This window comes from Camelus ferus, chromosome 5 (genome assembly GCF_009834535.1).
Source record: "Camelus ferus isolate YT-003-E chromosome 5, BCGSAC_Cfer_1.0, whole genome shotgun sequence".
In the NCBI taxonomy this organism is placed as follows: Eukaryota; Metazoa; Chordata; class Mammalia; order Artiodactyla; family Camelidae; genus Camelus; species Camelus ferus.
In genome coordinates, this window is record NC_045700.1 from 23,869,299 (window position 1) to 23,894,004 (window position 24,706).

General features: G+C 41.1%; 1 protein-coding gene across 2 annotated transcripts in view; it reads left to right on the forward strand.

Annotated features, from left to right (window-relative positions):
* The window catches only part of ARHGAP15 (Rho GTPase activating protein 15), a 574,294-nt gene extending 565,221 nt beyond the window's left edge, over positions 1 to 9,073 (forward strand). For both annotated transcript variants that reach the window (XM_006191397.2, XM_032479386.1), the window contains exon 14: positions 8,709 to 9,073. In XM_006191397.2, the coding sequence (XP_006191459.1) occupies positions 8,709 to 8,892 (184 nt within the window). In that variant the 3' untranslated portion in view covers positions 8,893 to 9,073. The remainder of the gene's footprint in view (positions 1 to 8,708) is intronic.
* The last annotated feature ends 15,633 nt before the right edge of the window (positions 9,074 to 24,706 follow it).

Consider the following 24,706-nt stretch of genomic DNA (forward strand, 5'->3'; position numbering starts at 1 on the left):
TAAATGGATTAAACAAACAAAATGATATGCTCTCAGTAGGAAAAAAGCAGGAGATACGAACAACTATCCACAGAAGAGAAAATCCACGTGGCTGTTTTTTTGTTTCTTCCCCATTTCCTAAACTCAAAGAATCCTAAATCCAAACAATAACAGGTCATTTTTCACCTATCAAGTTGGCAATTATTTTTAAAAGAATAATACCGCATGATAATAACACTAACAGGACTGCATTGAGTCATGTTATGTATCCCACGTGCTGTCATATTTTAAGAAAAGAAAAGCCCAAACTTAATGATTGTGTGTGAATTCTCAGAGTGTGGTCCCCAGACCTGTCGTATCACCCCTTGGAACCTGTGGCAAATGCACACCCTCTGGTCTCTCCCCAGACTTGGTATGCCAGAAATCTGAAGGTAAAGTTCAGCAATTTGTGTTTCAGCATGGCTTCCAAATTATGCTCATGAATGTAAAGTTGCATAACCAGTGATCTAATTGTTACATTTCTACTGTTTGTAAGGCAGGGTTTCTCAGCAGCAGCACTACTGACATTTGGGACTAGAGAAATTCTTTGTTTGGGGGGAGCTGCCCTGTGCACTGCAGAATGTTTAGCAGCATCCTTTGCGTCTGCCCACTGGGTGCGATAACATCTCAGCTCCCCCACCCCACCCGGTCATGACAATCAAAACTGCCTCCAGACATTGCAAACACCCCACGGAGGGAACAGGGGTAGGAGGTTGCCCCTATTTAGAAACCACAGCCTAAAGAAGTGCTCTAAAGTGTGGAGAAAGAGTACATGAAAAGATTTTTTATATATCAGCTTCACTTATACTAAGAAATCACAGGGTACAATCCATTCTGTCCCGTATAAGATGATTAAAAAAAAAATATATATATATATATATACACACACACTATGTATGTACGACATGGGAATTGTTCATGATAGAACTGAAAAGTGCTGGATACAGAATTACATAGAAAGTCTTTTCTTGAATATGTATGTAAATAAAATATTTATACTTTTATATTAAATGCTGGCAGTGTCATTCTCCTGCTCAACACCCAAGAACGTATTCCCATCGCTGTTAGAATTAAGTCCTAAATCCTTACCAAGGCCCATAAGTCCCCTCACAGCATCTCCTGCCTTCTTGCCTCACTCCCCAGCCTTTAGCCACACTCGCCTCTTCTCTGTGCCTAAAACCACCCAGCACAGCCTCACCGCTGGGGTTCCCTACCTACTGTTCCCTGCCTGGAGTTCTTCCGCTGGTGTGTGCACGTAACCAGGTCTCTGTCCAAGTGTCTCTTCCTTAGAAAGAGCTTCTGAGCCCCTTGCCTGCTACTTTCCTCCTCTCTCTGTAAGTTAGACTTATCTGGGGGCTGCCTTATCTGCAGCCAGCCAGGGTCCATCCATTTGAAGTTAAGAAAAATCTCTGGGGGTGGAGTCTAGGCAATTAGGAATTTTTAAAGGCTCCCAGGGTCAGTGGAAGACCCACTACTTCTCTTTTTAGTTTTTCTTGAAGTACATCAGTGCCGGAAGTCACACTGTGTGCTGAGTGGTGTATTGTTTGTTTTCTGGTCCCCTCGCTGGATTGTAAGCTGCAGTATGGCCAGGGACTTTGTCTGTTTCATTCATTGACTGTCCCCAAGATCCAGAACAGTGTCCAACACCTAACAAGTGTTGAGAAATAGCTGGTCTGTTGAGCAGTAGGTTTTTATCAACAAATAATGGTCACCTTAAGTTAACATTGATGGTTACTGGTGTTTTTTTTAAATTATGCTTTTCTAAACTTTTCAAATTCTCTCTAATAGAATGTGCTACTTTATAATCAGAACAAAAAAATTAAAGCTGATTTTTTAAATCTGCCTTTGAAAATCATGATATATTTGAAGCACATTGATTAGCACAAAATAGATATTCAACAAATAATAACTACAATTAGTGCTCCTTTTTGATATAAGGGCTCCTACATAAGGGCTATGGCTGTGATATCCCATTTTCTCTGATTGTTGTCACCTTATAGAATACATTTTCCAACCAGAAATAAGTCATCTTGAAGCCAATGGGCTATTCACTTTTTTAATTTTATCAGTCCTCCTATCTTATTGTTCTGAATATTGCTTTAAAGATACTTTAGACTCTCCCTATAATGTCCAATCAGTATAAACATGAAATAAGTGAATAACTGAAAATGTTCCATTCTTTTGCACTGAAATCAATGCAAAGAGGGAGTTCAATAAATGCAAAGAATAAGGCCATGTTGGCCGTGAATGTGCAACTGCTGTATAGGGTTCCCTTCCCACAATGTGCTTTGAAAGAATTCCATGCATATGGCTTTAAAGAGAATTTAAAAGCAAAGGTATCAGAATATAACAATAATTCCCATTTAGAAGGATGGTTCTTTGCTTACTTTGGAAATCTATAATAATATGATGTTTAAGTATAAAATTGAAGACTTTATAATTAGTTTAAACCAACTGACTTGTAAATTTGCAAATAAAAAAAAATGACTGTATTACCAGTGAATGATCACCTTGGAATGCATTAGTGTTAAATGCAAAAACGTTTGTGAATGCTCTTCTGCTTTTGCAATATTTGAAAATTTTCTAACCTACAGCCGTGACTTGAGGGGAGAAAGTGGAATTCCTGCTAAGTTCCCAATCTTTAAAAAAAAAAAAGTGTCAGTGTAGACAGCAGTATAGTTTGTGCAGATTGAGAGGAGGCAAGCATATGGTTAGCATGAATCCCCCCCCAAAGTGGTTATAGCACATAGGAAACATAAGTTGAGCACATTGAAAATTTATTCTATTTTTAACAGCCTCTCCTCACTGAAGTGGTCAAAGTCACAATTAACATTTCACAGACAGTGGCTGGGCTGTATTTTGCAAGCCAGGTGTGACCTGATGGCAAGAGTACATTTACCACGACACTTTCCCTTTTCGAGTCAAGCCATCCTAAAGTTATGTGTGTCGGAAAATCACGGTAATCCAGAGATAGGGAAGGGAACGCTTTTAATATACCTCCAATAATTTCAGACCCGTCCTGCAGGCAATTATGTGGCTTTCTACTTCCTTTGCAAGTCTCTATGGTAACAGCAAAGCACAAACTTTAACAAGAAGTTTGCATCCATATATCTGTTGGGAGCTGGACGACTACTAAATGCTTTGGTTTTCTTAATTCAGCATTAATTTTGAGTTTTATAGTAAAGCTCTCTTTCAATTTAAATCATTTGTTTGTGATTTTAAGCAACTAAGAAATTTCCTTGGGTTAGCAATTCAGCTCACTTTTTGGAAAAACTCACCCAGCATAAGGCTGTGAAGATTTTTCTGTCTGGGGTCCAACATCTGTAGCCCTGGATTATAGATTGTTTCTAAAATAATCTTAAATTGATGGATCATGGCTCTTTCCATTGGGGCCCGACAGAAAGTGGCTCTGGCATCTCTTCTCCTTTTTATGCTGTAAGCTGTATATCACCTTTTTAATCTCTTGCCAGAAAAATGAATTCTTACCCACTTCAAGATTTTATAAACTTGAATTTTACTTAGCGGTATAAGAGTTCCTTTTACAATGAATATACATCAAGTGCTATTTTGTGGACAAATTCATGAAATCATAATTATTTTTGTCAGGCTATTTTAAACTAGGCAGTATGAACAAATAGCCATTTTCAAAAGAGTTGCAGTTTGGGCTCTTTTTCCTGTTAGTCAAGCATTCCGGGGCACTAAACTTTGAGCTCTTCATGTTGCTTTGAATCAGGTACGTTTGCTACAAGGATTTCTTGGGAGTAAACTAATGGTGAGTAAACAAACATGTGGAAGAATTTCCAAATGTTGATCTAAGGTCTAAATGTTTCTGCACCTTCGTACCCACCCATCCATTCACTGTGCGGTAACCTCTCAATCACGTCTCTGCTCTCACCTTTCTCATTCAGATGTGGTCTTCTGCCTTTTGGCCCTTGTTTTGTCTAAGAAAGGGAGTTTCTTTCATTTCTTTTGCTGAAAACAGGTTAAATTGTAGCTCAGAATTTACAATACTGTCATGGAGTTTAAGGCTGGATGAAATCTTAGCCTTACCCGAGGGATGGAACCTGCCAGAAATGACCACACTCTGACCCCTTTGAATTAGCTGCTATGGAGTTCTGAAGCCTGGGTGGCATAGCAAGGAAAAATCCATAACATTTTCAGATTTAGTTAGCAGACTCTTAGCAAAGCACACTAGAGCAACGTTTCCTAACATATGCACCTCATTGTCACTTAGGAAAGGGGATCCATGACATTCAAGTAAGTTACGGCACATGTGAGTTACACAAAGGTGAACAGGGATTGTTCCCCCCCCTGCAGGACTTGTCAGAGCCTCTATCTTGTTATTGTGCATTGTAAATTTCCAAAGAGGAAAAAAATGTCTTATAACTTTCTCCAAAACGTATCTCACTCCAGAATGCTATTTTTGTGAAATATGTCACAGAAATGGTGTTTTGCAGAACTCACTTTAGTGAAAGCTGTCCTAGAAGCACTGCCAAACCCCTAGCAAAAATGTACTTGGTTTCTGAATCAGATCCTCCCCTCCAATAACACAACTCAACTGCATTGTAAGCTAGTGGAAGCACAACTTACAGTTTTTGAGAGTTTTCCATCTTTGATATTGGACTGCATTTTTTCCATGCAAGGTTTTATTTCTTTCAATAGCCTGTATTTCTCCTCTCCATATGTTTTACTAGTTGAAGCTTTCAGGAACAATGGTACTTGCAATGCCCAGTTAATCTCCACAGTGAGAGTGGAAATTATGACAGTCATTGATTTGAGGTAAAAAAAAAATTGAGATTTAAATAATGTTGTGGGACAGTATCCTAGTTATATTTTGAAATTGTGGTTGACGACTTACATGGTCCTCAATCAACCACTTAACTTCTTAAGAGTTTATTGAGGTAGAGAGTAGGTAAGTTCACATTTGAATAGTGAAGTCTGTAACGGCATGAACACATTTTCCAGCCATCCCCAGTTTGGGGGCCTTCTTTGCTAGAAAGGTCTATCCTCACTCTCTCCGACAAAGGAATTTAATCTAATTTAAAGGTTTATATGAGAATTATTTGCCTATCTACATGAATCATACAGTTCGATAGTTGGTGACTTTGACCCCAAAATAGTCTTGACCCTCAGCATCTTTTCTAACCTAAAGGTTGATTGATTTTCATTATACCAACTAGTGGTATATTGATATTCAGAACATAATTTGCCATTGAAATACACACAAGTGCAAGCACACATTTTGTACCAGTGAGTAGGCAAGACAGCATGTATTCTGTATAACACACATCCACATTTTCTTAACATTCTCCCTTAATTACATTTGATTTTTCCAAGAGTTATTGCAAGGACCTTAATTTTCCCAACTTAGGGAGAAATCCCAAGCTGTTAAGAAAATGTATCCTGCATTAATGCAAATATAACAAAGATACAAAACTATATGTTATTGGGTAAAATCAACTTGTAACAAGATTAAAGCACTCGTGGGTTAAAACTGCTTTAATTAAAAATGGACACAGAGGACTCAGGTTGAGATAGAAGGAATGTTCCACATTTCCACATGCAGAAGAGCACAAAGGGAACACGTGCCACAGGAAACTTAGGAAACTGATGAGCTGGTGGAAATTCATTACAGGAGTCCTCTCCCATGATCCACCGGCCGAGAGAGAAAACTGTCCCTGAGCAGGGCTCTGACAGGCTGCGCTAGCTGCCTCTCTTTGTTCTATTTAAACCCGGTCTTAGTTCCTCCTCTAGATTTAGCCCTGCTCTGGATTCTCAGACCAGTTCCTTTGCTAAGCAGGAAAAATATCAGGAACTCTGGGAAAACTAAAGATTAGCGTAGTCCCATTTCAGCCTCCTTTTTCTCCCTTCAAGGCTTGAGTCCCTCTGGTTGCATCTTCCTGGTGTGCCCTAGAGAGCCCAGGTTCCCCTCCCGTCCCCCCAGTCCCTCCAGGTACCATAGACCTCTTCTTGCTTCTACCCCTGTCACCCCTGACAGCCCCAGCTGTCCCCTCTAGTAATCAGCTCTTGAGCGTCCCTTGATTTCTAGCCTCACCTTTGTGAGTTTGATGAAGCTCTGGCTCTCTGCCACCGCAGATCTCACTGTTCTTGCTGTCGGCTGGAATCACAGCCATTATGAAATAGGAAAATAAGTTGTCCATCCTCAACCTGTCCTTATGTTGTCACTTTCCCCTTTCAGTCTCCTGGCCTCCAGGTCCTAATGTGTTTCTTCCACCCTGTTGACCCCGTATCAGACATTCACCTTCATACTTTCAAGAGTCTCTTCCTTTTCATTTCACCTTCTTCATCCCCCACGACCTCTGAGCCCTGTTCTCTGCTAGATAAATCTTACCAACTTAGACCTTTGCTCCGATGGGTAATGTTTTTAAAGCAACTTTTACCTAATAGGTACTGACTGAGCTGACCAGTTATGTTATCTCTCTCCATATTGTTTAACAAATGTTTTAATTATCACTGGGGCAGAGTCAATGAAGGGGTTAGTATCACAAAAAAAAGTCTTTAAAACTGAAAGAGAAAAGCTACTTTCCTTTACAGTGAATCTTACAAGAGATTTTTATAACAAAGATGTCTGGGAAAGGCTCAAGAGAGACTTTAAGCCAAGGTAAATAGGTGTTTTAAAGAGAACCAAAGCTCCTCTCCATTTGCCCCGACTCCAGGTTAGAATGTTTCAAAATCATTCTACAGATTTTTGGTAAATGTAGAGTGAAGTTGCACAGTTTCTTGCATTCCAAAGAAAACTCTAAACTTGAAGTCTCTGATAACTCACTGATACTTTAAAATATGAGAATCCCTTCCAGAAACGTAGTCATGCCAACAGTACTCACAGGTACAAATGCTTTCCATTTAAAGAAGAAAAGTGAAAATGGGAGGCAGAATTCCTTGAATATTTAGTCCAAGTTGAAGCATCATTTTCCCCGCAATAAATCCATTGTAACTGGGCTGTCCATCACAATGCCACAGTGAAGGATAAAAATCCAGACCCTCTTAGGGAAGAATCTGATAAACACGTGGAGGACGGGGGTAAAAGTCAGTCAAGTTCTTAAGCGAAAGAGTCCTAACAACCCCCCGCCCCGGGCGGGTTCCGTGGGCACTGCAACCCCCCTGCCTGGGTTTGAGCCTCAGCTCTGTGTGACCTCGAGCACTTCACTCTCTCGGCCTCAGTCTTCTCATCTGTGACAAGGGCTTAATTATAGATGCTACCTTATGGGACTGATATGAGAATTAAATGAGACGATAAAATGCTTAGAATAATACTTAATTACTACTGATAGTGATCAAGTCAACGACATCTTGCTGACCATGAACTTGTGCTGCGGGGAGTCACAAGTAGATGGCTTTGGCCCTTCTCGGTAGGTCTCTTTCGGGAGGGAGGAGGCCTGGCCTCTTGGTCTCAGAAATGATACCTCAGAGAACTGGGTTTGTGAAGGGGTATAGGTAGGGCCCATCTTCCTTCTTCCTGAGTCCGCTGGGCGGGGCTGGGCGGGCCAAACAGGGTCCTCCAAAGCCAAGCCAGTGCTGCAGTGTTCCCATGGGCTCTGAGCCCAGAGACCCCATTGCCTTGCAACGAAGAGTTCCTTTGCCTCACTTTAGTCTCTACGCTCCTGTTTCCCTCAGGTCAGGGTATCTGGAGGAACCCAGAGCTTAGCGTTTCTTAGCACCCTGTCCTTCCATACCATCTCACTATGTCCTTGACATCACTAAAACCTCACTTTCCCTAATCTTAATAGAAAACCAAGGAGGCTTCAATTGTGAGAATAAGCATGACTTTTTTTTTAAATTTTAAGGTCTCAATGTATAGGATGGTGCTTTATTTCTTTTTAAGAGTCCCGTGCTGAAGCAGACAAGGTGTAACCATTAATAAAACCACATCCTAACGTTTCATTGGTATTCCGGCTCTCCACGCAGTCCTCACACAAGCAGATGTTACTTTGATTCCAGTGGGACTCTTCTTCTTGTGCAAGTGCTATAGGCTTCTGCACGTTATTGAGATGTGAGCTAAACTGAGTACAATGGTTGGGGACACTTGGACTTTTGTTATACCCCAAAATGTCACAGAACCTACCCTCCCCATAAAACATATTCCAATGAGCATTTGTCAGGAATACTTTACTCCCACTACTTACTAAAAACTTAAATTTTTTTCAATTTTTTTTCAGTCCTGTGTCTTCCTTCCATCATTAATTATGCATATATTGTTCTATTTTCTAGTGTTTGGCTTCTTATATATTTGATGCCAGTCTCCCCCGTTTGCTCCACTGACTATAATCACTTCAAAGGCTGAATCTTGTTAACTCTGCACAGTCATTTTTGCTAATTTCTTCATTCATTCATTGCACACATGTTTGTTGAGCACCTGCAGTGGTCAAGTACTATGGGGACAGAATCCTCCCCCCAAAGTCATAGGTTCTATTTCCATACAGTAAAGCATAAGGAGCAGAAGATTAAATCATGTTGGAGTCACTTTTCTGGAAGCTGGAAATTTTTTGGTTGTGCTGCATTCTATATTTTGCCAAAGCCGATCACTGCCCTTATTTTGCTTCTTATAAGCTGAAGTTTAAGGAGGAGAATTCAAGAACCCAGAACTTTGTAATTCAAAAGTAGCCACCATTTTATTCTAACTCCAATGGAATCTTTTTCTTTTTCCCCTCCCTCTCTCTGTCTCTCCCCAGGATAGTGGCCAAAGCGTCCAAGAACCTCATGTCCACACAGAGCTTAGGGATTGTGTTTGGACCCACCCTCCTGAGGGCTGAAAAGGAGACGGGGAACATGGCAGTGCACATGGTGTACCAGAACCAGATAGCCGAGCTCATGCTGAGCGAGTACAGTAAGATCTTCGGCTCGGAGGAAGACTGACAGACACGACAAGTGACTGAGTGTGTTCACATCTGTCTCCATGCCTAATATTTTCACATTTCTGTAAACATATTTCTGAAATATTTTTTTCCCTTTCAAACGACAGATGCCTCATTTTGTGAAAACTTAATGATGATTTTGTGTTTAAGTTCCAAACATTTGAATAAAATAGTTGACAATATTTGCCTATATGTGTTCTACATTAACCCCTTCAGTGCTGTTCTTTCCGGTACTCCTAGGCATATGTGATACGTGCTCCACGCTATAAAATCATGTGCAGAGAACAGTGCATATCCCAAAATAGCCTTAATGCTCCTCCCCGGCACTGCGTGTGTGTGGCTGTGTACGTGAAGACACGTGAGTGTGTGTGTGACTGAGAGCATGTTGTGTGCACACACCAGTGAGCAGTCTCACCGTGTGTCTGCTCTCCTCCCATGTGTACAAGAGTAGAACCAAGGGAGGGAGGAGGCAGAAACTAATAATTTTTAAATAGAACAAAGGAAATCAGGACCTCAACCAAAATAGACATATTTCATCTTTCAAGAACATTTTTGTAAGAGTAAATCTAGTCCAGCCATCCTTGGTGCTATATGCTGAAATTTACAAATATGTGTTGACTGGCAATTTTGCTGAAGAAAAATGACAGTTCAAAACATTTGCCATTGGATATGTTTTTTTACATATACTGTTTGCAGTCCCATAAACATACTGTCTTATAAATTAGAAGTAAAATTAGTACCCTGCAATTTTGATCTTTCTATTATACAGGAATTGCATGACTGCTCATTTTTAATGTTAACATCCATTTTGGATCTTCATCAAACTATATATCTTCCTTTTCCCTGGCTGTGTCATTTTATGTAGAATTTTTATTATGCTTCTGAGGATGCTTTATTGGTGAATTACATTAAATCTATCTAGAAAGAACTTTTTAAAAAGGCTTTTTTTCATATGCCCTAAGGATTACTTAACTAGACTTGGATTGTTTTATCCATTTGATGGTTAGTTTCAGTTGTCATGGATAAACAAAAGGGTAACTGTCTAGAATATATCAAATGTTGTTTTATTTTGAAAACCATGTTCTAGCTGAACACATCTCAGAGCCAGTTTTGTGAAAGTATTCTGCTGATAAAAATGTTGACTTATGTTTGACAGTTTTTTAATCAAATTCAAATGGAATAAATAAAACTAATCCGGTGCGATAAAGAGTAAGTCTAGTTATCGATTTGTTCATAAAGTGAAAAATAAAGCATGTAAATAAAACGCGTGAAGCACAGATCCAAAAGCAAACACACGGAGCAGTAACGAGCTCAGAGGCCGGGGCTATCTGCATGGATGGGGTCAACGGCGGAGGCAGAGAGGCTGCCGGCGAGGGAAGCCAGACGTGCAGGCAGCTCCAGCATCCGCGGAGATGCCCGAGGAAGAGGAAGGAGAGGTCCCCCTCGCCCCTGGTGAACGTCTTCATTCTGGCAATGGCGCCAGCACTTCGGCTCACGGCCAAGAACACAAGCGACCACCATAAATGCTGAAATGTGGTTTCGTCAAGTGGGACGTATACAAATACCACAAAGCCAAGGAAAGAAAGGCACATGAGGCCGAACCCCGTGATCTAAATTCCCTGGTAGCAGCGAGCTAGCAGACTTGACAGCTCTAAGCTCCTCTTTTATTTAAAGTTGTAGCATGTCTTTCGGAAAAACATGGAGATGTGAAACAAGAGTCTCTGGCATCCCAACCCGAGCCGTCCTCGTTTCCACGGCATTCCGTGTTCTCAGCGAGGTCTTCTCCAAGACTTTAATTACTTTGTGTTTTGAAGGGGCTGTGGAGTAGGCTAATGGTCCCAGCCTTAAAATCATATCCCTTCACATGCTCGTCTTCAAAATAATTCGGGAGCAAGAGCCAGAGAGCAGCAGCACTGACAGCCGAAGAGAAGTGGCACTACCTGCTCTGGGCAGGGACTCAGCCCCTCGTCTCTGCTGCTTTCCAGATTTATAATCTTCAAAAGCAGCAGCTTCTTGATTTCCAATCTGATGGGATTTAGCCTGATTCAGACCCCAGCTGTGTCCTGTCCCTGCCTGCTAAGGGCATTTAATCAGAGACTGCGTTTCCTCTCTGGGAAAAGACCATTCCAAGGTGCTGAGCCAAAGCGCCCACCACAAGATCTGACGTAGACACACTAGAGGTGTAAAAAGGGTTACACCGAAAGGTCACTGGGTCCCATGATGTCTCAAAGACAGTGACGATGATCGTATCAACTGTTCTACATTTAAAAGCCAAGGCTGTAGGTATACTTGGCTGCCTCACTAAGGAGTTAGATTTTATAAAATTGATGAACGTTCTCCATCAAGAAGACATTAAAAGACAATGAGCATTTCTTAATCACCTTATATGAGCCAGGTGCTAGTCTAGACTCCACTGATCAAATACAAAGTGAGGCACATATTACTACACTCTGCAGTTTCACAGTTCAAGAAGTGAGACAATCACTTAAGGATTAGTTACAGTTCAAGATCAGGAACTCAACCATCTTGGTAACTATGTAGCCCCAGAGTTCAGCACCTCTACCCTGAGATGCTCAAACAGTATTATTTTTTCCAGTTGTATTGACCAAAAAGTATTTTTGAATGAATGAACAAGCCCATGCTAGTACAGAGATATTAGGAAAGTTCTGTGGTTGACAGAGAACCAAAATACAAATTGGGCCTAGGGGAGTCAAGTGAAGCTTCACTGGGAAGGGAATCCTTTCAATGAAATCCTGACCGATGAAATTCTGACCCATGAATAAGATTAACCAGACAAAGAAGAATGTAGAAGTCACCCTAGGGAGGAGGAATGGCGAGAGCAGAATCATGAAGACTTCATACCTCCAAGGAAAAGTGAGGTTTTGCCTGGCAATTTTGGAAAATGGATTTGGAGAAAGATGTTGGGGTCAGATATAGGCCATGAGAAAATATTTAGATTTTACTCTGTAGGTAGGTGAGATCGAATGGAGGTTGTAAAATGAGAAACTTTGTTTCTTAGAGAGAGAATCTCTAAATTCACCAGTGGGCAGAAGAAACAAAGTATTTTGAGGACACTGACATTTTCTTGTGTGTGTGTGTGTGTGTGTGTGTGTGTGCAACAGAAGATCTTGTATTCTTAGAAGCATTTATATTTTATGATGAGCAAATCTTTTAAAAGAAAATTATAACACAAGTCCAAAACCATCTCCCTGGAAAATCAAGCTAGTTAGTATGTCCCACCTCGGCATGATTTACCTATCCAGGACAAGGGAGCTTGCTCCTTTCTTATGCACAAAAAAAGCTTCTTGGAGATGGTATTTATTCCATCATATATGTTGCTAGTCTGGCTGTACTTAGCACATGCCATATGACAGGACCGCCACGCCACAGCTAGTAATTGAAAGCCATATGATAGTTCCGTCTATCCAATTAGAAAACAAAGGATCCAATTAAGAAAAATTAGAAAAGCTGTTAAAAGGGAACAATCACTTGCCAATGGTGCTGTCCTTACAGTTTAACACAGCTAGAAACTGACCTGTTCTTCTCTTTTCCACATTTATTTTTTGTGAATTATAAGTTAATCACCCTGTCAATTCCTAATTAAAAGGTCCCGCAAAGATTTTCATTCAAAAGGGCTGTCACTAAGAGTTCTGGGTCAAACTGCTCTGTTGTCAAAAATGAGAAATAAAACCAAAACAGTATCTACTCTCTCCTGGGAAGCTCAAGTCTTAATAAAAACAAGAACAACAACAAAAGACTTTGTCCGAACATAATAATCATATATTATTTCCTCCATTAAAATGTCTTATCTTATCTTTAGAAAACAGACGAATCTTTTTCTAAACCAAGGGTTGCAGACTAAATGCTACTAGGGCCAGGCAGGTACTGTAAAGAAAAGCAGGCTTAAGGTATGATGAAGTGGTAGTGCCTGGGGAAAACTCTGGCCAGAAGGGTCAGCTGCTTCCCAGCTCAAGCTGACGTTGCCTACATGGGAACGTGGGAAGTTGGGCGCAGTCTTGCCAGACCTTCAGATCTTTCGTGAAAAGCCAAAAATTCAGAAACTTACGTGAAACCTGATTTTTAAGGGCACCTAATAAAACATATCTAAGCTGACTCAGCCCAAAGACGTCCGTTTTTTTTGACACGGTATCGTTAAACCTTCCGATGTTGCAAAGCCAGCTCCCCAGAAAGTGGCAGCACGTGAAGCCAACGATGGAGACGTGTCAACGAGCCAGAGCAGTGGGCAAGAGTGGAAAGGGGCAGGCTAAGCACTTAGAGGACGTGCCCTTGAGGTCCTGGGCAAACGATGTACTCTAGCTGGGTCTCAGTTTTTCCATTTCTACAACAGAGTAGTACTTGCCTTATCTCACCTCTGAAGACTATCTCGTGGACTCACGTGAAGAAAATAAAAACAGGCACTACATCAGGAAAATGTAAGTTGTCCCTCCTGGATGTAGGTGATAGATTTCCAGCTTATTGGCTAACAGTTAACTTTATGACGTTCTGAAGGTGATGAGAAGGAAAGTTGGGACCAGACTCCAAAAAGCCTCGATTGCCATACCAAGGGGTTTTCCATTAAGCCTATAGTCAATTTTGAGACCCTGAAGATTGCTCAGCAGTGAAGTGACTTCAGCAGAGCTGTAAAGATTCTCCTGGCAACTTTATGGAGTAGAGTTTGAAGCAGGGAGAAATTATAGGCACCATTGCCAGACAGAAGGTTATTGTCATAATACTATGAACACAGGGCTGAATTCAGGCAGAGGCAGAAGGCACGACAATCAGTATTAAGAACTATCATCCCGCTGTACCTCTGAGCTTCACTCACCCCCTCTTAACTACAGTGCCAAGTGCAAAGCACCATTCGCTGTTACACAGAACTCCCACAGCAGACTTTCCATCTGAATTTTGCTGGGCTGGGGTAGGGTTGATTCTGGCATTCTGGCAATGATTTGACATTTGACAGTAATGTTTTAAGATTATTTGGATCAAGTCATGCCCAAGTCAGATGAGCATGCAGGCTACTGCCTCCTGCCTCCAGCATGATTCCCAGATGGTCACAAGGTCACTTCTGTCTCACCTGCTCTGACTTCTCCCTCCCTTCTCGTGGGACAACATCGCTTCTCTGGCCACTCAGAGGACCACCGAAAACAATTAGTCCTGGAATGACTCATTTTGATTAGCTAACATTTCTTGAGTGCTTGTTAAGAGTCAGGAACTACACTTTATACGTATTGCTGTGGTTAATCTTTGTAACCCTACAAAGGGAGGTATTATTATTAACCCTGATTTATACTTATGGAAATTGAGGGGGAAAATAATGAAATCACCCAAGTTCACGTAGTTTGTGTCAGGTTAGTATTTGAATCTAAATAATACGGCTCCAGAGGCCCCTGCCTTAACCACTGTACCATATGCTCACTCAGTTAGGAAAAAAAAAATGAAGAAATGTAAACACACAAACACCCTTAATATTTACACCCCATATGCAGGTACCTGGTCCTCCCCCATTAAAATGCCTGCTGGGAGTTTCACCTCATACTAATTTTCATGAAAGAACAAGAGGGATATTATGTATCTCCCCAAGGAAATATAGAGTACCTTTGTTGTTAAGAGTGGACGGCTAAATCTCATTCATGCTATCGCTATTATAACCTTAATACTCATGTGCCGTTTCATTTTCCCATGCGCTTTACAGACAGGGCATGATGATGTCACTACATTACAGAGAGGAAAGCATGGAAGGCTCTTTGCCCACTTCTTTAAAAGTACCTGTTTATGTGGCTTCCACTCTACATTGCATCATATGATCCTGGGTTGGATCGTATCTGTCAATGTCCTGTTATCATCCATCATATCACACTGCTGAATATTGTATTGAAATTAAATCTGGCCTTTAGGGGTCCTGTGCAAGATGAAAAAAAAAAAAAAAAAAAAAAAAAACGGGTCCCCAGCAGTCTTCCTCTTAAATATAATTGAAAAAGAGGCAGGCATCAAAACACGCTGTGTCTCATGCTGCCGGAGAGTGATCCTGAATCATCCAAATGATGAGAATACAGTGAACATCTTGTACTAGAAGATGACAATTTTCTGTAGCAGTGTTGTCAAAATGAAAATGTCTAGCTGTCTTGGTGAGAGACCTGGCAGAAGGAGACACACAGGAGACACACACACACACACACACACACACACACACACGCCCCTTATAGACATATCCAGCTGATTTTTGCTAGCTTATGCTTGAAGTGAAGCCTGCAGGGTCCACAAAATTCCTAAGCAATCAGCTGGATTCTATAGAACACTCCACTTTCAATTAGGGGAGTGCGAAGAAAGCAATGAGGGAGAGAGGTAACACTATGCCCAGAGCTGGTGCTCAGTATACACTTGTTGGATGAGTGAACCAAGACAAACACCCAGAGCATAAGCAACATTAAATACGAATATGATCCACCATCAGGTCTCTTATCAGCTAGTGGTAGCAAGTTAAACGTAGTCTCAACTGACTGCTGTCTGTACTGACTCCTAGTCCCACATATAAAGCATCATCAAACAGATAACCCTTCAACTACCTCTCTTGAAATCTAAGTCCAGAAGAAATTCTTCTTTTCAAAAGCTCAGCAGCAGACAGTCAGTGAGATTCACTAACCTAAGTCATGCCAAGTCTAACAGCAAACTCTGACAACCTGCTTCAGAGCTGGAAGAGTCCGGGCAGCCCTGACACCCAGTGAAATCTTCTACTCACCTTCCCTGCACCATCAGATACAGGGTCTATGTGTCAGATAAATGCTACAGAGCACAGGCTTTGTGACCAACATATGAAATCTCAAAAGCCAGGAAATCTGGCAAAAACAAATCATTGGCCTGAAACATCATCAGCACGTTCCTCTGGCACCATTTAAGCTGACAAGTTTACTTGAGACACGCACACTCACATTTGAAGAGCAGGACTTGCGCTAACCATTTTCACATCAGTAGCAAAATGTGTTCTAAGTCCATATTGTGCAGCATACTTGAAGACGTGTGGATTTTTCCACATCATTTGGTGACATTTTGCAGAGTTTAATTTCTGCTCTTTATTGCTAGACCCTACCTTTTTTTTTCCCTAGCAAATATCCCACCAATGGGATTTCCTTCAATATTTGAACTGGGCTCAGATTCTTTCCTCTCCTCTAGCATCCGTTTGCATCACTGCTGCACAACATTGGGTCCGTCGGTCAAATTCGAGCCTCCTTGATTGAAAGGAAGAGGACAGAGGTGTTCAGCTTCAAGGAGAGAAACGGAGTCAGTGGGCCAGGGGCCAGTCTATGAGGATGTGAAGGGAAGCCTCAGAGGTGGACGGGGAAGGCTCCAGGGAGCGCTGGTCCAGCTCAGGAGGTCCTGTTCCTTCTGCCTCCTCCCAAGTCCAGGTGAAAGGCGGCTTTTAAGTGGGAGGGGGTGAAGAACACAATTGAAACCAAAATCGGTTTGAGCTCACCATTTTCCTAGCTATCAGTTCTGAGGTCACAGTCTCTAAAACTGGAAACTTAAAAATGACTTCAAAAAGGCAAACGCTAACTAGATTTCACACTGGATTTCATTTTACTTGGCATTACAGAAAGAATGCAGGTATTAAATAGACTGTTTCCTGTATACAATAAGGTTAATTAGTAGTGAGGGATGGAAAATCAGTGTAGACATAACTCTTTTCGACAGGTATCAAAAATAATCCCCTTATCCCTGCAGACCCCAGCTGCATTGAAAGAGGAGCGATATAAAAGATTCTTTAAGCACGAAATTTTCAAACATTCTCCAGGTGTCAGCAGCACCAGTTCAATGGGCCCGGAGCCCCCTGCGCGCGGGCTGGCTCCGCGCGCCCTTCCGGGGCTGGAACTTCAAGGCGCGGCTGGTCCCGCTGAATTCTGAGGTGCCGCATAAAGGCTCTGCGCGCAGGGCGGCTGGGATTGCCGGCGGAGACGGACAGGAGAACAAAAAGAAGAATATACTGCGGCCTGAATGGGACTTCCCTAAGCTCCTTATCAATAAGGTTAATAAGGGTCTATGCAATTTACTGATCACTAAGATGGAACAACCCTCCTCCCACTCCAAATCTCCTCGTTGGTGCTGGCTTTTAATGCTTTTCACAGCCAATCACATAAACGGCCCCTGTGCCCCGCACCCCAGAGAATAAACGCTGGTTCACCGTCCTGGCCTCCATAAAATCGCTAGTCCGTTATTACACTTCTACCTGCCCTAGTTAAGCAGATTAACAGTTACTTCCTAGAATTTGATCTATGAGGTTCTTTGTAACTGGAGTACTCTGTTCTTAAAAAGAAAGAAAGAAAGAAAGAAATGTATTTGCGAAAAACACATTTCTTTTTTCTCTGGTTTAATTTTGTTATCCTCAATCGTATGCATGATATAAAAAAAAAATTCCAAACTTCTATCTCCTCTATAAAATACATGTCATATCAAAAAGGTGACAAGAGGGGGGAAAAGTAATTAGTGAGTTCACAGAGTTCAGTAGAAAAGTTAAAATGGAGTAACACATAACTTTTTATGTTAAGATTTCACAAGACAAATCTTGCCTGTGTTTTAATTGCATGTGACCCTGGCAGTCCTACTCTGAAATGAAGTGCCGTAAAATTAAAGATGACAGACGCTCAAAACAAGTCTTGTGATCTTGATTAGACTACAAAGACCACACTCTCTCTCTGCTGCAACTCAGATATCATGGACTGTTTTATTTGGGGAATTGCTTCATTAATGCCTTCTTTGACTAGACATGTTTATTATTTAAAAAAAATACTGAATATGGCGATATCTTGCATAACTAAATGATTCCAAAAAAGCAAGTTGTAAATGAGGAGTGTTTGAATCGCCCTAAGACCTAATGGATACTTACATATATATACATGTATACGTGTAATGTGGCCCACACCTAATCTTTCAAAATTGTCCCCAAATCATTCTACCTAAGTTATGTAAGACATGAAATAGATGCTTCTGCACCCCATTTCTTCCTTGTTAAACAAAAGCAAGAAACTGGGGGTGGGGGGCAAATCCTCCTTGTATTAGACTCTGAGCGCCACCCCTGTGCGCTCCTGCAGGCCAGCTAGAGGACCTGTGTGGGTCTCTCAAGCCCTGTGGGTCCGGCCTTCATCTTCACCACGAGTAGCTCAGGTTAGCATTCATCTCTAGGACTGCCTACACTGTAAATTCCTATGATTCTATTATTTTGTTCCACTTCAAGAACACTATGGGTGTTCCTATCAACAGGGATTATAGAGTCAACCTGGAATCAAAGACTGGACAACTGGGATTCTAGAGTTCACTTTTGTGTTGACTACCTGTGATTCCAGGAAAGGCTCTACCCATGTTCTGTCTCCATTTCTTTAAATGTAAAATACATCTAGCAGTTTCTCCCCCACCTACCAGTAGGGTGATTGTGAGAATAAACATGGTGACATAGATAAAACCTCCTTGGAAAGTATGAGAGTAAGTCTCCCTAATCGGTAGAATTTTTACTACAATTATCCTATCAGTGGCCTTCAGTATACACCAGAGCCTTTTTCATTTACCAGCTAAACAGTCTTTTAACTTACAGTACCGTGTCTTCAGATAGCCTACGTACTCACCATACCACATCTTCAGATAGCCTACGTATTTGTTTTTAAAATGAAATTTTTGTACTTCTAGATTCTCAACACTACTGTCAAAACCCCTCAGGTGTGGGATGTGTTGTGTCTCCCATATGAGAGATTTTATTCCCCAGAAGAAGGCAGGATTATGAACATGAGAAAGCGTTCATTAGAGTCGAACTGAGCGTCGTACTGAGAAATTGTGTTACACTAGGAGAGCTGGAGTTATCCCCACTTCCGTCTCTCAGTCTCCTTCCGCCTCTGTGTTGATCTCTTTCTCTGCCTCTCTGTCTCTGTCTTTTTCTAGCCCTATGCTTCTCCTCTGTCTCTCTGTCTCTTTGTTCCTGCTCCCCACCCTCACACCCGGAGCAGGAATCTTAACCTAAAATTCATGGTTCCCGGGGCCCCTGGGCTTCGGCAGATGCCTGCACTCTCAGAGCTTTCATGCTAGATTGTGCGTATATTTTTCTGGAACTGAAGTCTAGAATTTTCATTATATTCTCAAAGAGGTCTGTGATTAGCTACTGTCCTAGAGTCACCTCCCAGCATAGCAAGACTGCTTCCTTACATCTGAATTAAACCATGACTGGGTCACTTCCATCAAATCCCAAGGTCTACCAGGCCCCGAGGAGTCTCCATGCTTTCTGCCTGACTGCCTGAGAAGTCAGGCTGGTCCAAGGAGGGAAATATAGTTCCAAAAAAATTAGTTAGTACACATGGAAAAAGGACAATGCAGTCCTTAGGGGAACTCCCATTTATAATTGATGAAAAGGGTAAATAGGGACACTGATGAAATTAAGATACTTTGCCTGTTATTCAAAGGAAGGTAATTTACTATTTCAAGAACAAATCCAGCAGTAACATGAAGGTCCATTCTCACAGCGCCCACATTTAAACTGTGCCAGACACAGGTCCTGTGCCTGCCTGGTATTTCTACACCGTTAGCTGCCACAAATCAAAGGGAATGCCGTTGCTTTTAATAGGATTACATAGAACCCAGTAACAAGCAAGAAGACTAGCTTTAGTCTGAGTAACTGGCCAGTAATTCGGATGTTTAACTAAATGATTGGCTGCCAAATTGACAGGTCAACCACACTGAACTAGCCACTATTTCATGAATTTTCATGACCGGAATCACAATGGTTCATTTGCATGTGTGAAATTCTGCTGTGAAGCTGGCTTTTGAACTGGCTAGCTCAGCCAAAGACGTGTTTCCCAGTGCCATGCATTAGTGCCTCAGAAATGCCATCACATGAGGGTAGCATAGACCTTCCCAAATCATTTTATTAAAACACTAGGACGGTCAGTCAACAAAAAATGCAATGACTGGACTGGAAAGAATATGGAGGAGGGGTGGGGGACGGATTACACAACTAAGATTAGCACCAAAAATGAGCATTTGGATGAGGAGAGAAATGTTTAAAATCTTTAAGTTCCAAGAAAAGTCTTGTGTTTTCCCAGAACTATTGCTAAAAGTAACTTCCTACCCAGTGAGCAGTCAGTGAATATCGAGGCATCATTGTTGTGACGATTAACAAACAACTGTTAACCACCAATTATGGTCACACAGCGGGACGGCAGGTGGAGAGCAGGCACAAGCCCCATGAGACAAAGTCTTTCCCTTAAGGGAATTCTGATCTGGTCATAGGTGCAAAGGTAGGAGGCCAAAAAATAAAAATCACAATAACCCACATTTATTACTGACTCCCCGCCGGCCAGTTATCTTGCAACAAGAGTGTGGTACAGCAGTGACTTAACGACTCTTTCAAAGATGAGGAAAGGAAAGCTTAGGAAGTTTTAATCATTGCCCAAGGGAATAGAGCCAAGAAGTGGTTTTGAACAAGGACATCTACCTTTAGACAAATATTTTAGTTCTTCTATATTAAAAAGGTAAGTCCAAAATATATTTACTGCACCACATAATAGAAAAATAACATAAATGTCTAGTAATAGAAGTTGAATACCTAAGCAAGGAAACATTTATATAATGAGATAGTATGAAGACATTTAAAATCTACATGTATGAATGCTATTGGCAGGAGAAATTTTGCTGTGAAGTCACAGGTACAGCACGATGCCATTGTTACAGACACATGTCTACATTGTTACATACACTGTAATGTGCATGTACACACACAACAGAATAATAGCAGAGATGGTCTTTGGGTTGTGAGATTATCGGTAATTAATTTTCTCCCTTTGTGCCTGGCACAACACCAAGTTTTTGCTTTGAGCATTTGTTATCTTCATAATTAGAAAAAGACCAAATACAATTTTAATATATATAAATGGTGATCTAAAATTATATGGTAATTGATACAGACAATAAGATTTGAGGAGTTTCAAATGATGTCATTTTATTGTTTTTAATTATTATTTCTCTGAAGTACCATCATTACAATGTGGCAATTTCTGGTGTACAGCACAATGTCCCAGCAAATGAGGTCATTTTAAACAAGAGGCTGAAGAAATCGGGAGAGGCTCTAAGATGGCAATGGCTCCTGAGGGAAGGCAGGTCAGGAATAAAGGAAGGCATTGAGGCAAGGTGCTAACATAAGCAAAGGCCCAGAGGCAGAAATTGTGAAGATGCATTTGGGGAATCAGACCTGTTTGGCTACAATGGCGAGTTCTTACAGAGGAGGGGTCGGAGCCATCATCAACTTCACATCTTTTATGAAACATCGTTTAAAAGGTGGAACTAAGTAAAACTTGGATGCCCTTATGTGACAACATTTCTAGGACACAAAAGCATAGAGCACCAGACGTGTCCTTTGGCTTAGAAACCCAGTTCACAAGCCAGTTTCACAGTGGAATTTCACACATGAGAAGATAGGGAAGGGCCAAATTCTGGAAGCCCTGAAATGCCAAGCAAGCAAGTTGGACTTTATCCTGAAGGCAGTGGGGAAGCTCTGAAGTTTTAAGCAGGGGGGTAATGAGAGCAAAAACGTTTTAGTAAAATTAATCTGACAGCCCTGGGTAAGTGGATTGGAAGGGAAACAATTACATGTCTCTTGTCATATGCTTCTTCGTGTTGATTTTTTTTTCTGTGAAGATCCTATCTGTCTCAGTTAGGATTATAAACTCCTTGAGACAAAAAGCCATGTCATATTTCTTTGTATCGCTGGCATTTCTGAGCAACAGAAGAAGCATGAAACAGTTCAAGGTGGCCAGCTTCAGATTCAGAGTCTTCCCAGCTCCTGAGAGGAGTAACCTGACCTCTCTTGGCCTCAATGTGCTCACCTTTAAAATGGGGACATTAACACCCACTTCATAGGACTGTGGGGAAGATTAAGTGAGATTATGAGCCTGTGTGTGCAAAGTCCTTGACTGGAAGATGACTCTGGACCTGCTCTTTGGGCTAAAAGACAAGAAAGCCACCGAAGACTCATGTGACCCAGCCTAAAGGACACAAGAGCCAATTTGAAGAGACTCTCACTGGCCTAACATGGGAGAACTCAAGCACCAAAATGTATAATAACTGCAGTGAATTGAAAGATACCAAATATTTCTTAATCAAGTAATAATGCTCACCAAAGAAACAAAAATTCACTGCTCACCCAAAGAAAACAGTACTTAGAAAAAAGCAATACTCTGAAAATTGATGTGTAAAGGAAATAAATTAAGTATTCATTCTGACTCCCTTATAGGGGTAGTATTTCAGGATAACCTAATAGTTAATGAGGGGAAAAATTCCATGGAAGAATTCTAAGAAATGCAGAAGGAAAAGTTTACACATACTCCAAATTAGATAGAATCGTATAATAAAGTTCCAAGTAGTCATTGCCTCGTTTTAACTAGTACCAACATTTTTCTAATCTTATCTACCTGCTTCTTTTTTCCCCTGAGCATTTCAAAGCAAATCCCAGACATCCTCTCATTTCAACTGTAAGTTTTTTTAAGAGATACCTGAAAAGCCATTGATACACAGGTACAGCATCCAGAAATTACACTGAAAGTAAAATAAAATCCTATCAGATGGAAGTGGCTTTTCATTAATTATCTCACCAAACCATCAATCAACTCACAGGACATTTAAGAAGTGCAAGGGATAAATCAGTTTTCATGAGTAAAGTCGGGGGAGGGATCACCAGGACTGGCCATCGCTCTCAGATGGACTCTTCCCTGGGAAGGCTTCAAGGAAGCTCGTGGTGTTACAGTCACGGCTGTAGTCGCTGTTATTCTGGCCGATACACCTGTTTTTAAAGCCCACGGGATGATGCTCCAATGAATCAGACAAAATGATATCTCAGCAGTAAATGAGCGAAAACATGCACTGTTATTTGGTCATATAAAATTTTATTTTCCATTGACTCAAGCTGATAGTTTCCATGTCTCAATGTTAAAAAAATTTTTCTCTCATATTTTCAATATAATGGCTCTAACTTAAAAAAAAAGACACACACGCACACCTTTCTTGCCTACTCGTATTTATCTCTAAATTATGTTCATCTGCCTTCATTAAAAAACCTCTATTCCCAATGAGCAGTGAAAGACAAAATACTATCTACATACTTCCAGAAAAAAGCAAGTTCATGCATTTCTCGGTGTCTTGATAGTATCCAACCCGGTGGTCTGAATACCAGAATTACGACACAGAAAGAGAGAAAAAGCAGCAACATATCTGCTTTGAGACACATAGAAAGATCATTTCCCTAAAATAGTTTCCCTATTTTTATGGCATGTTGATTGAAATTCACATAGAGTCATCATGGCGGGAGGCGGGGGGGGGGGGCAGGGGCAAGTGAGAAAGACCTTTTAAAATGAAGACATACTGCTTGTGATGGCGAGGATATTGGCCGTTTTACATTAATTAATGCAGTAGCCCCAGTTTGCCTTTCTCGCCAGGAAGCAATGAGGCTGATTCATCTTCAAGGGAATGTTGGTGAGTGGGAGCTACCAGAAGTGGTCCTTAGGACGGGTGCTGGAGCAGGGGACTCCAGCACCCCATATCCGCATAGAAAACTCAGTGCTGGGGTGCATGAGTGCCACGGGGACAGGGTTCCATGTGGGGGATGGATGTCAGAGCATGTCACTCACTCACGAAATTTATAGGCATAAACAGTGCTCTAGCTACTTAGAGTGATAAAAATAAAATAAAATAAAATAAAATAAAATAAAATAAAATAAAATAAAATAGATCTTGAGAAAATAAATCTCGCCTAGGTCACAAAGTTCAGACTTGGTTAGCTCAAATTCAAAATTGTATAAGTACAGTTCTTAATCGTACTCTTTTGTTGCTTCACATTTCCCCACTTCCACTTGATAGCTTTCACCAAACTCTTTCAATACATACGCATACACTCCCCCCACATATGTAGAAACATATCTATCTATATACATAGACATAAATGTACATACGTATGTGTGCATGTAGCTAAAATAAAATTTTGACTCTGTTTTCATCCATGAAATTCTAGTTTGTAGCAGGGGTGCTGGGTACTCAATAGTAGGACTGCCAGTCTCAGCTCTTAGGTCTGAAACTCAGTTCATTTTAAATATGTCTTTCATGAAGGGGATAGATCATTGACCAAGTATATGAGGGAAAGGAAGGCAGCTTTTAAATCCAAAGCAGAACCTGAAACGAAAAACCCAGCATTTAAAGAGATGCTTTGTGGTCAAAGAGCGATAGGCAAAGTTGTAGAATAGAAAACCCTCAGCTTTGGGTCAAATAAACTTAGCTCTGACCTCTCCCTCCATTGTCTACCGGCTGCGTGGCCTGGCACAAATCCTCTCCAAGTCTTAGCCTCCTACCTGTGAAACAGGGCTGATAATATCCACCTCAGTGGGTTGCCGTGAGCATCGATGAGCTCGTGTGCAAAGAGTCCCTAACATGTAGTATGTCCTCAATAAATAACATTTGTTATTTTTCCCATTCTTATGTCAGGAGGAAAAAAAAAAAACAACAACCCTGGAGGAAGAGAGGAGAGATATTTGAGTTAGTGCACAGATGTTTTCTGTCCTGTTTCCACATTCCACACCACTTCAGTCTGACCCAAAAACACAGACGCCAGCCAGAAGGAAGCCCACCCAAGAATCATAAAGATAGATGCCAAATTGAATTAGTTAACCCCTGATTCAAATACAAGGACATTATATTTTATGAATCAATTCCTTAAGTCCCCCTCAGACCACAGGTATATAAAGCCCTTAACTAAGTTTATTTTTTCATGTTTAAAGTATGATAATTATAAAGAAAAATAT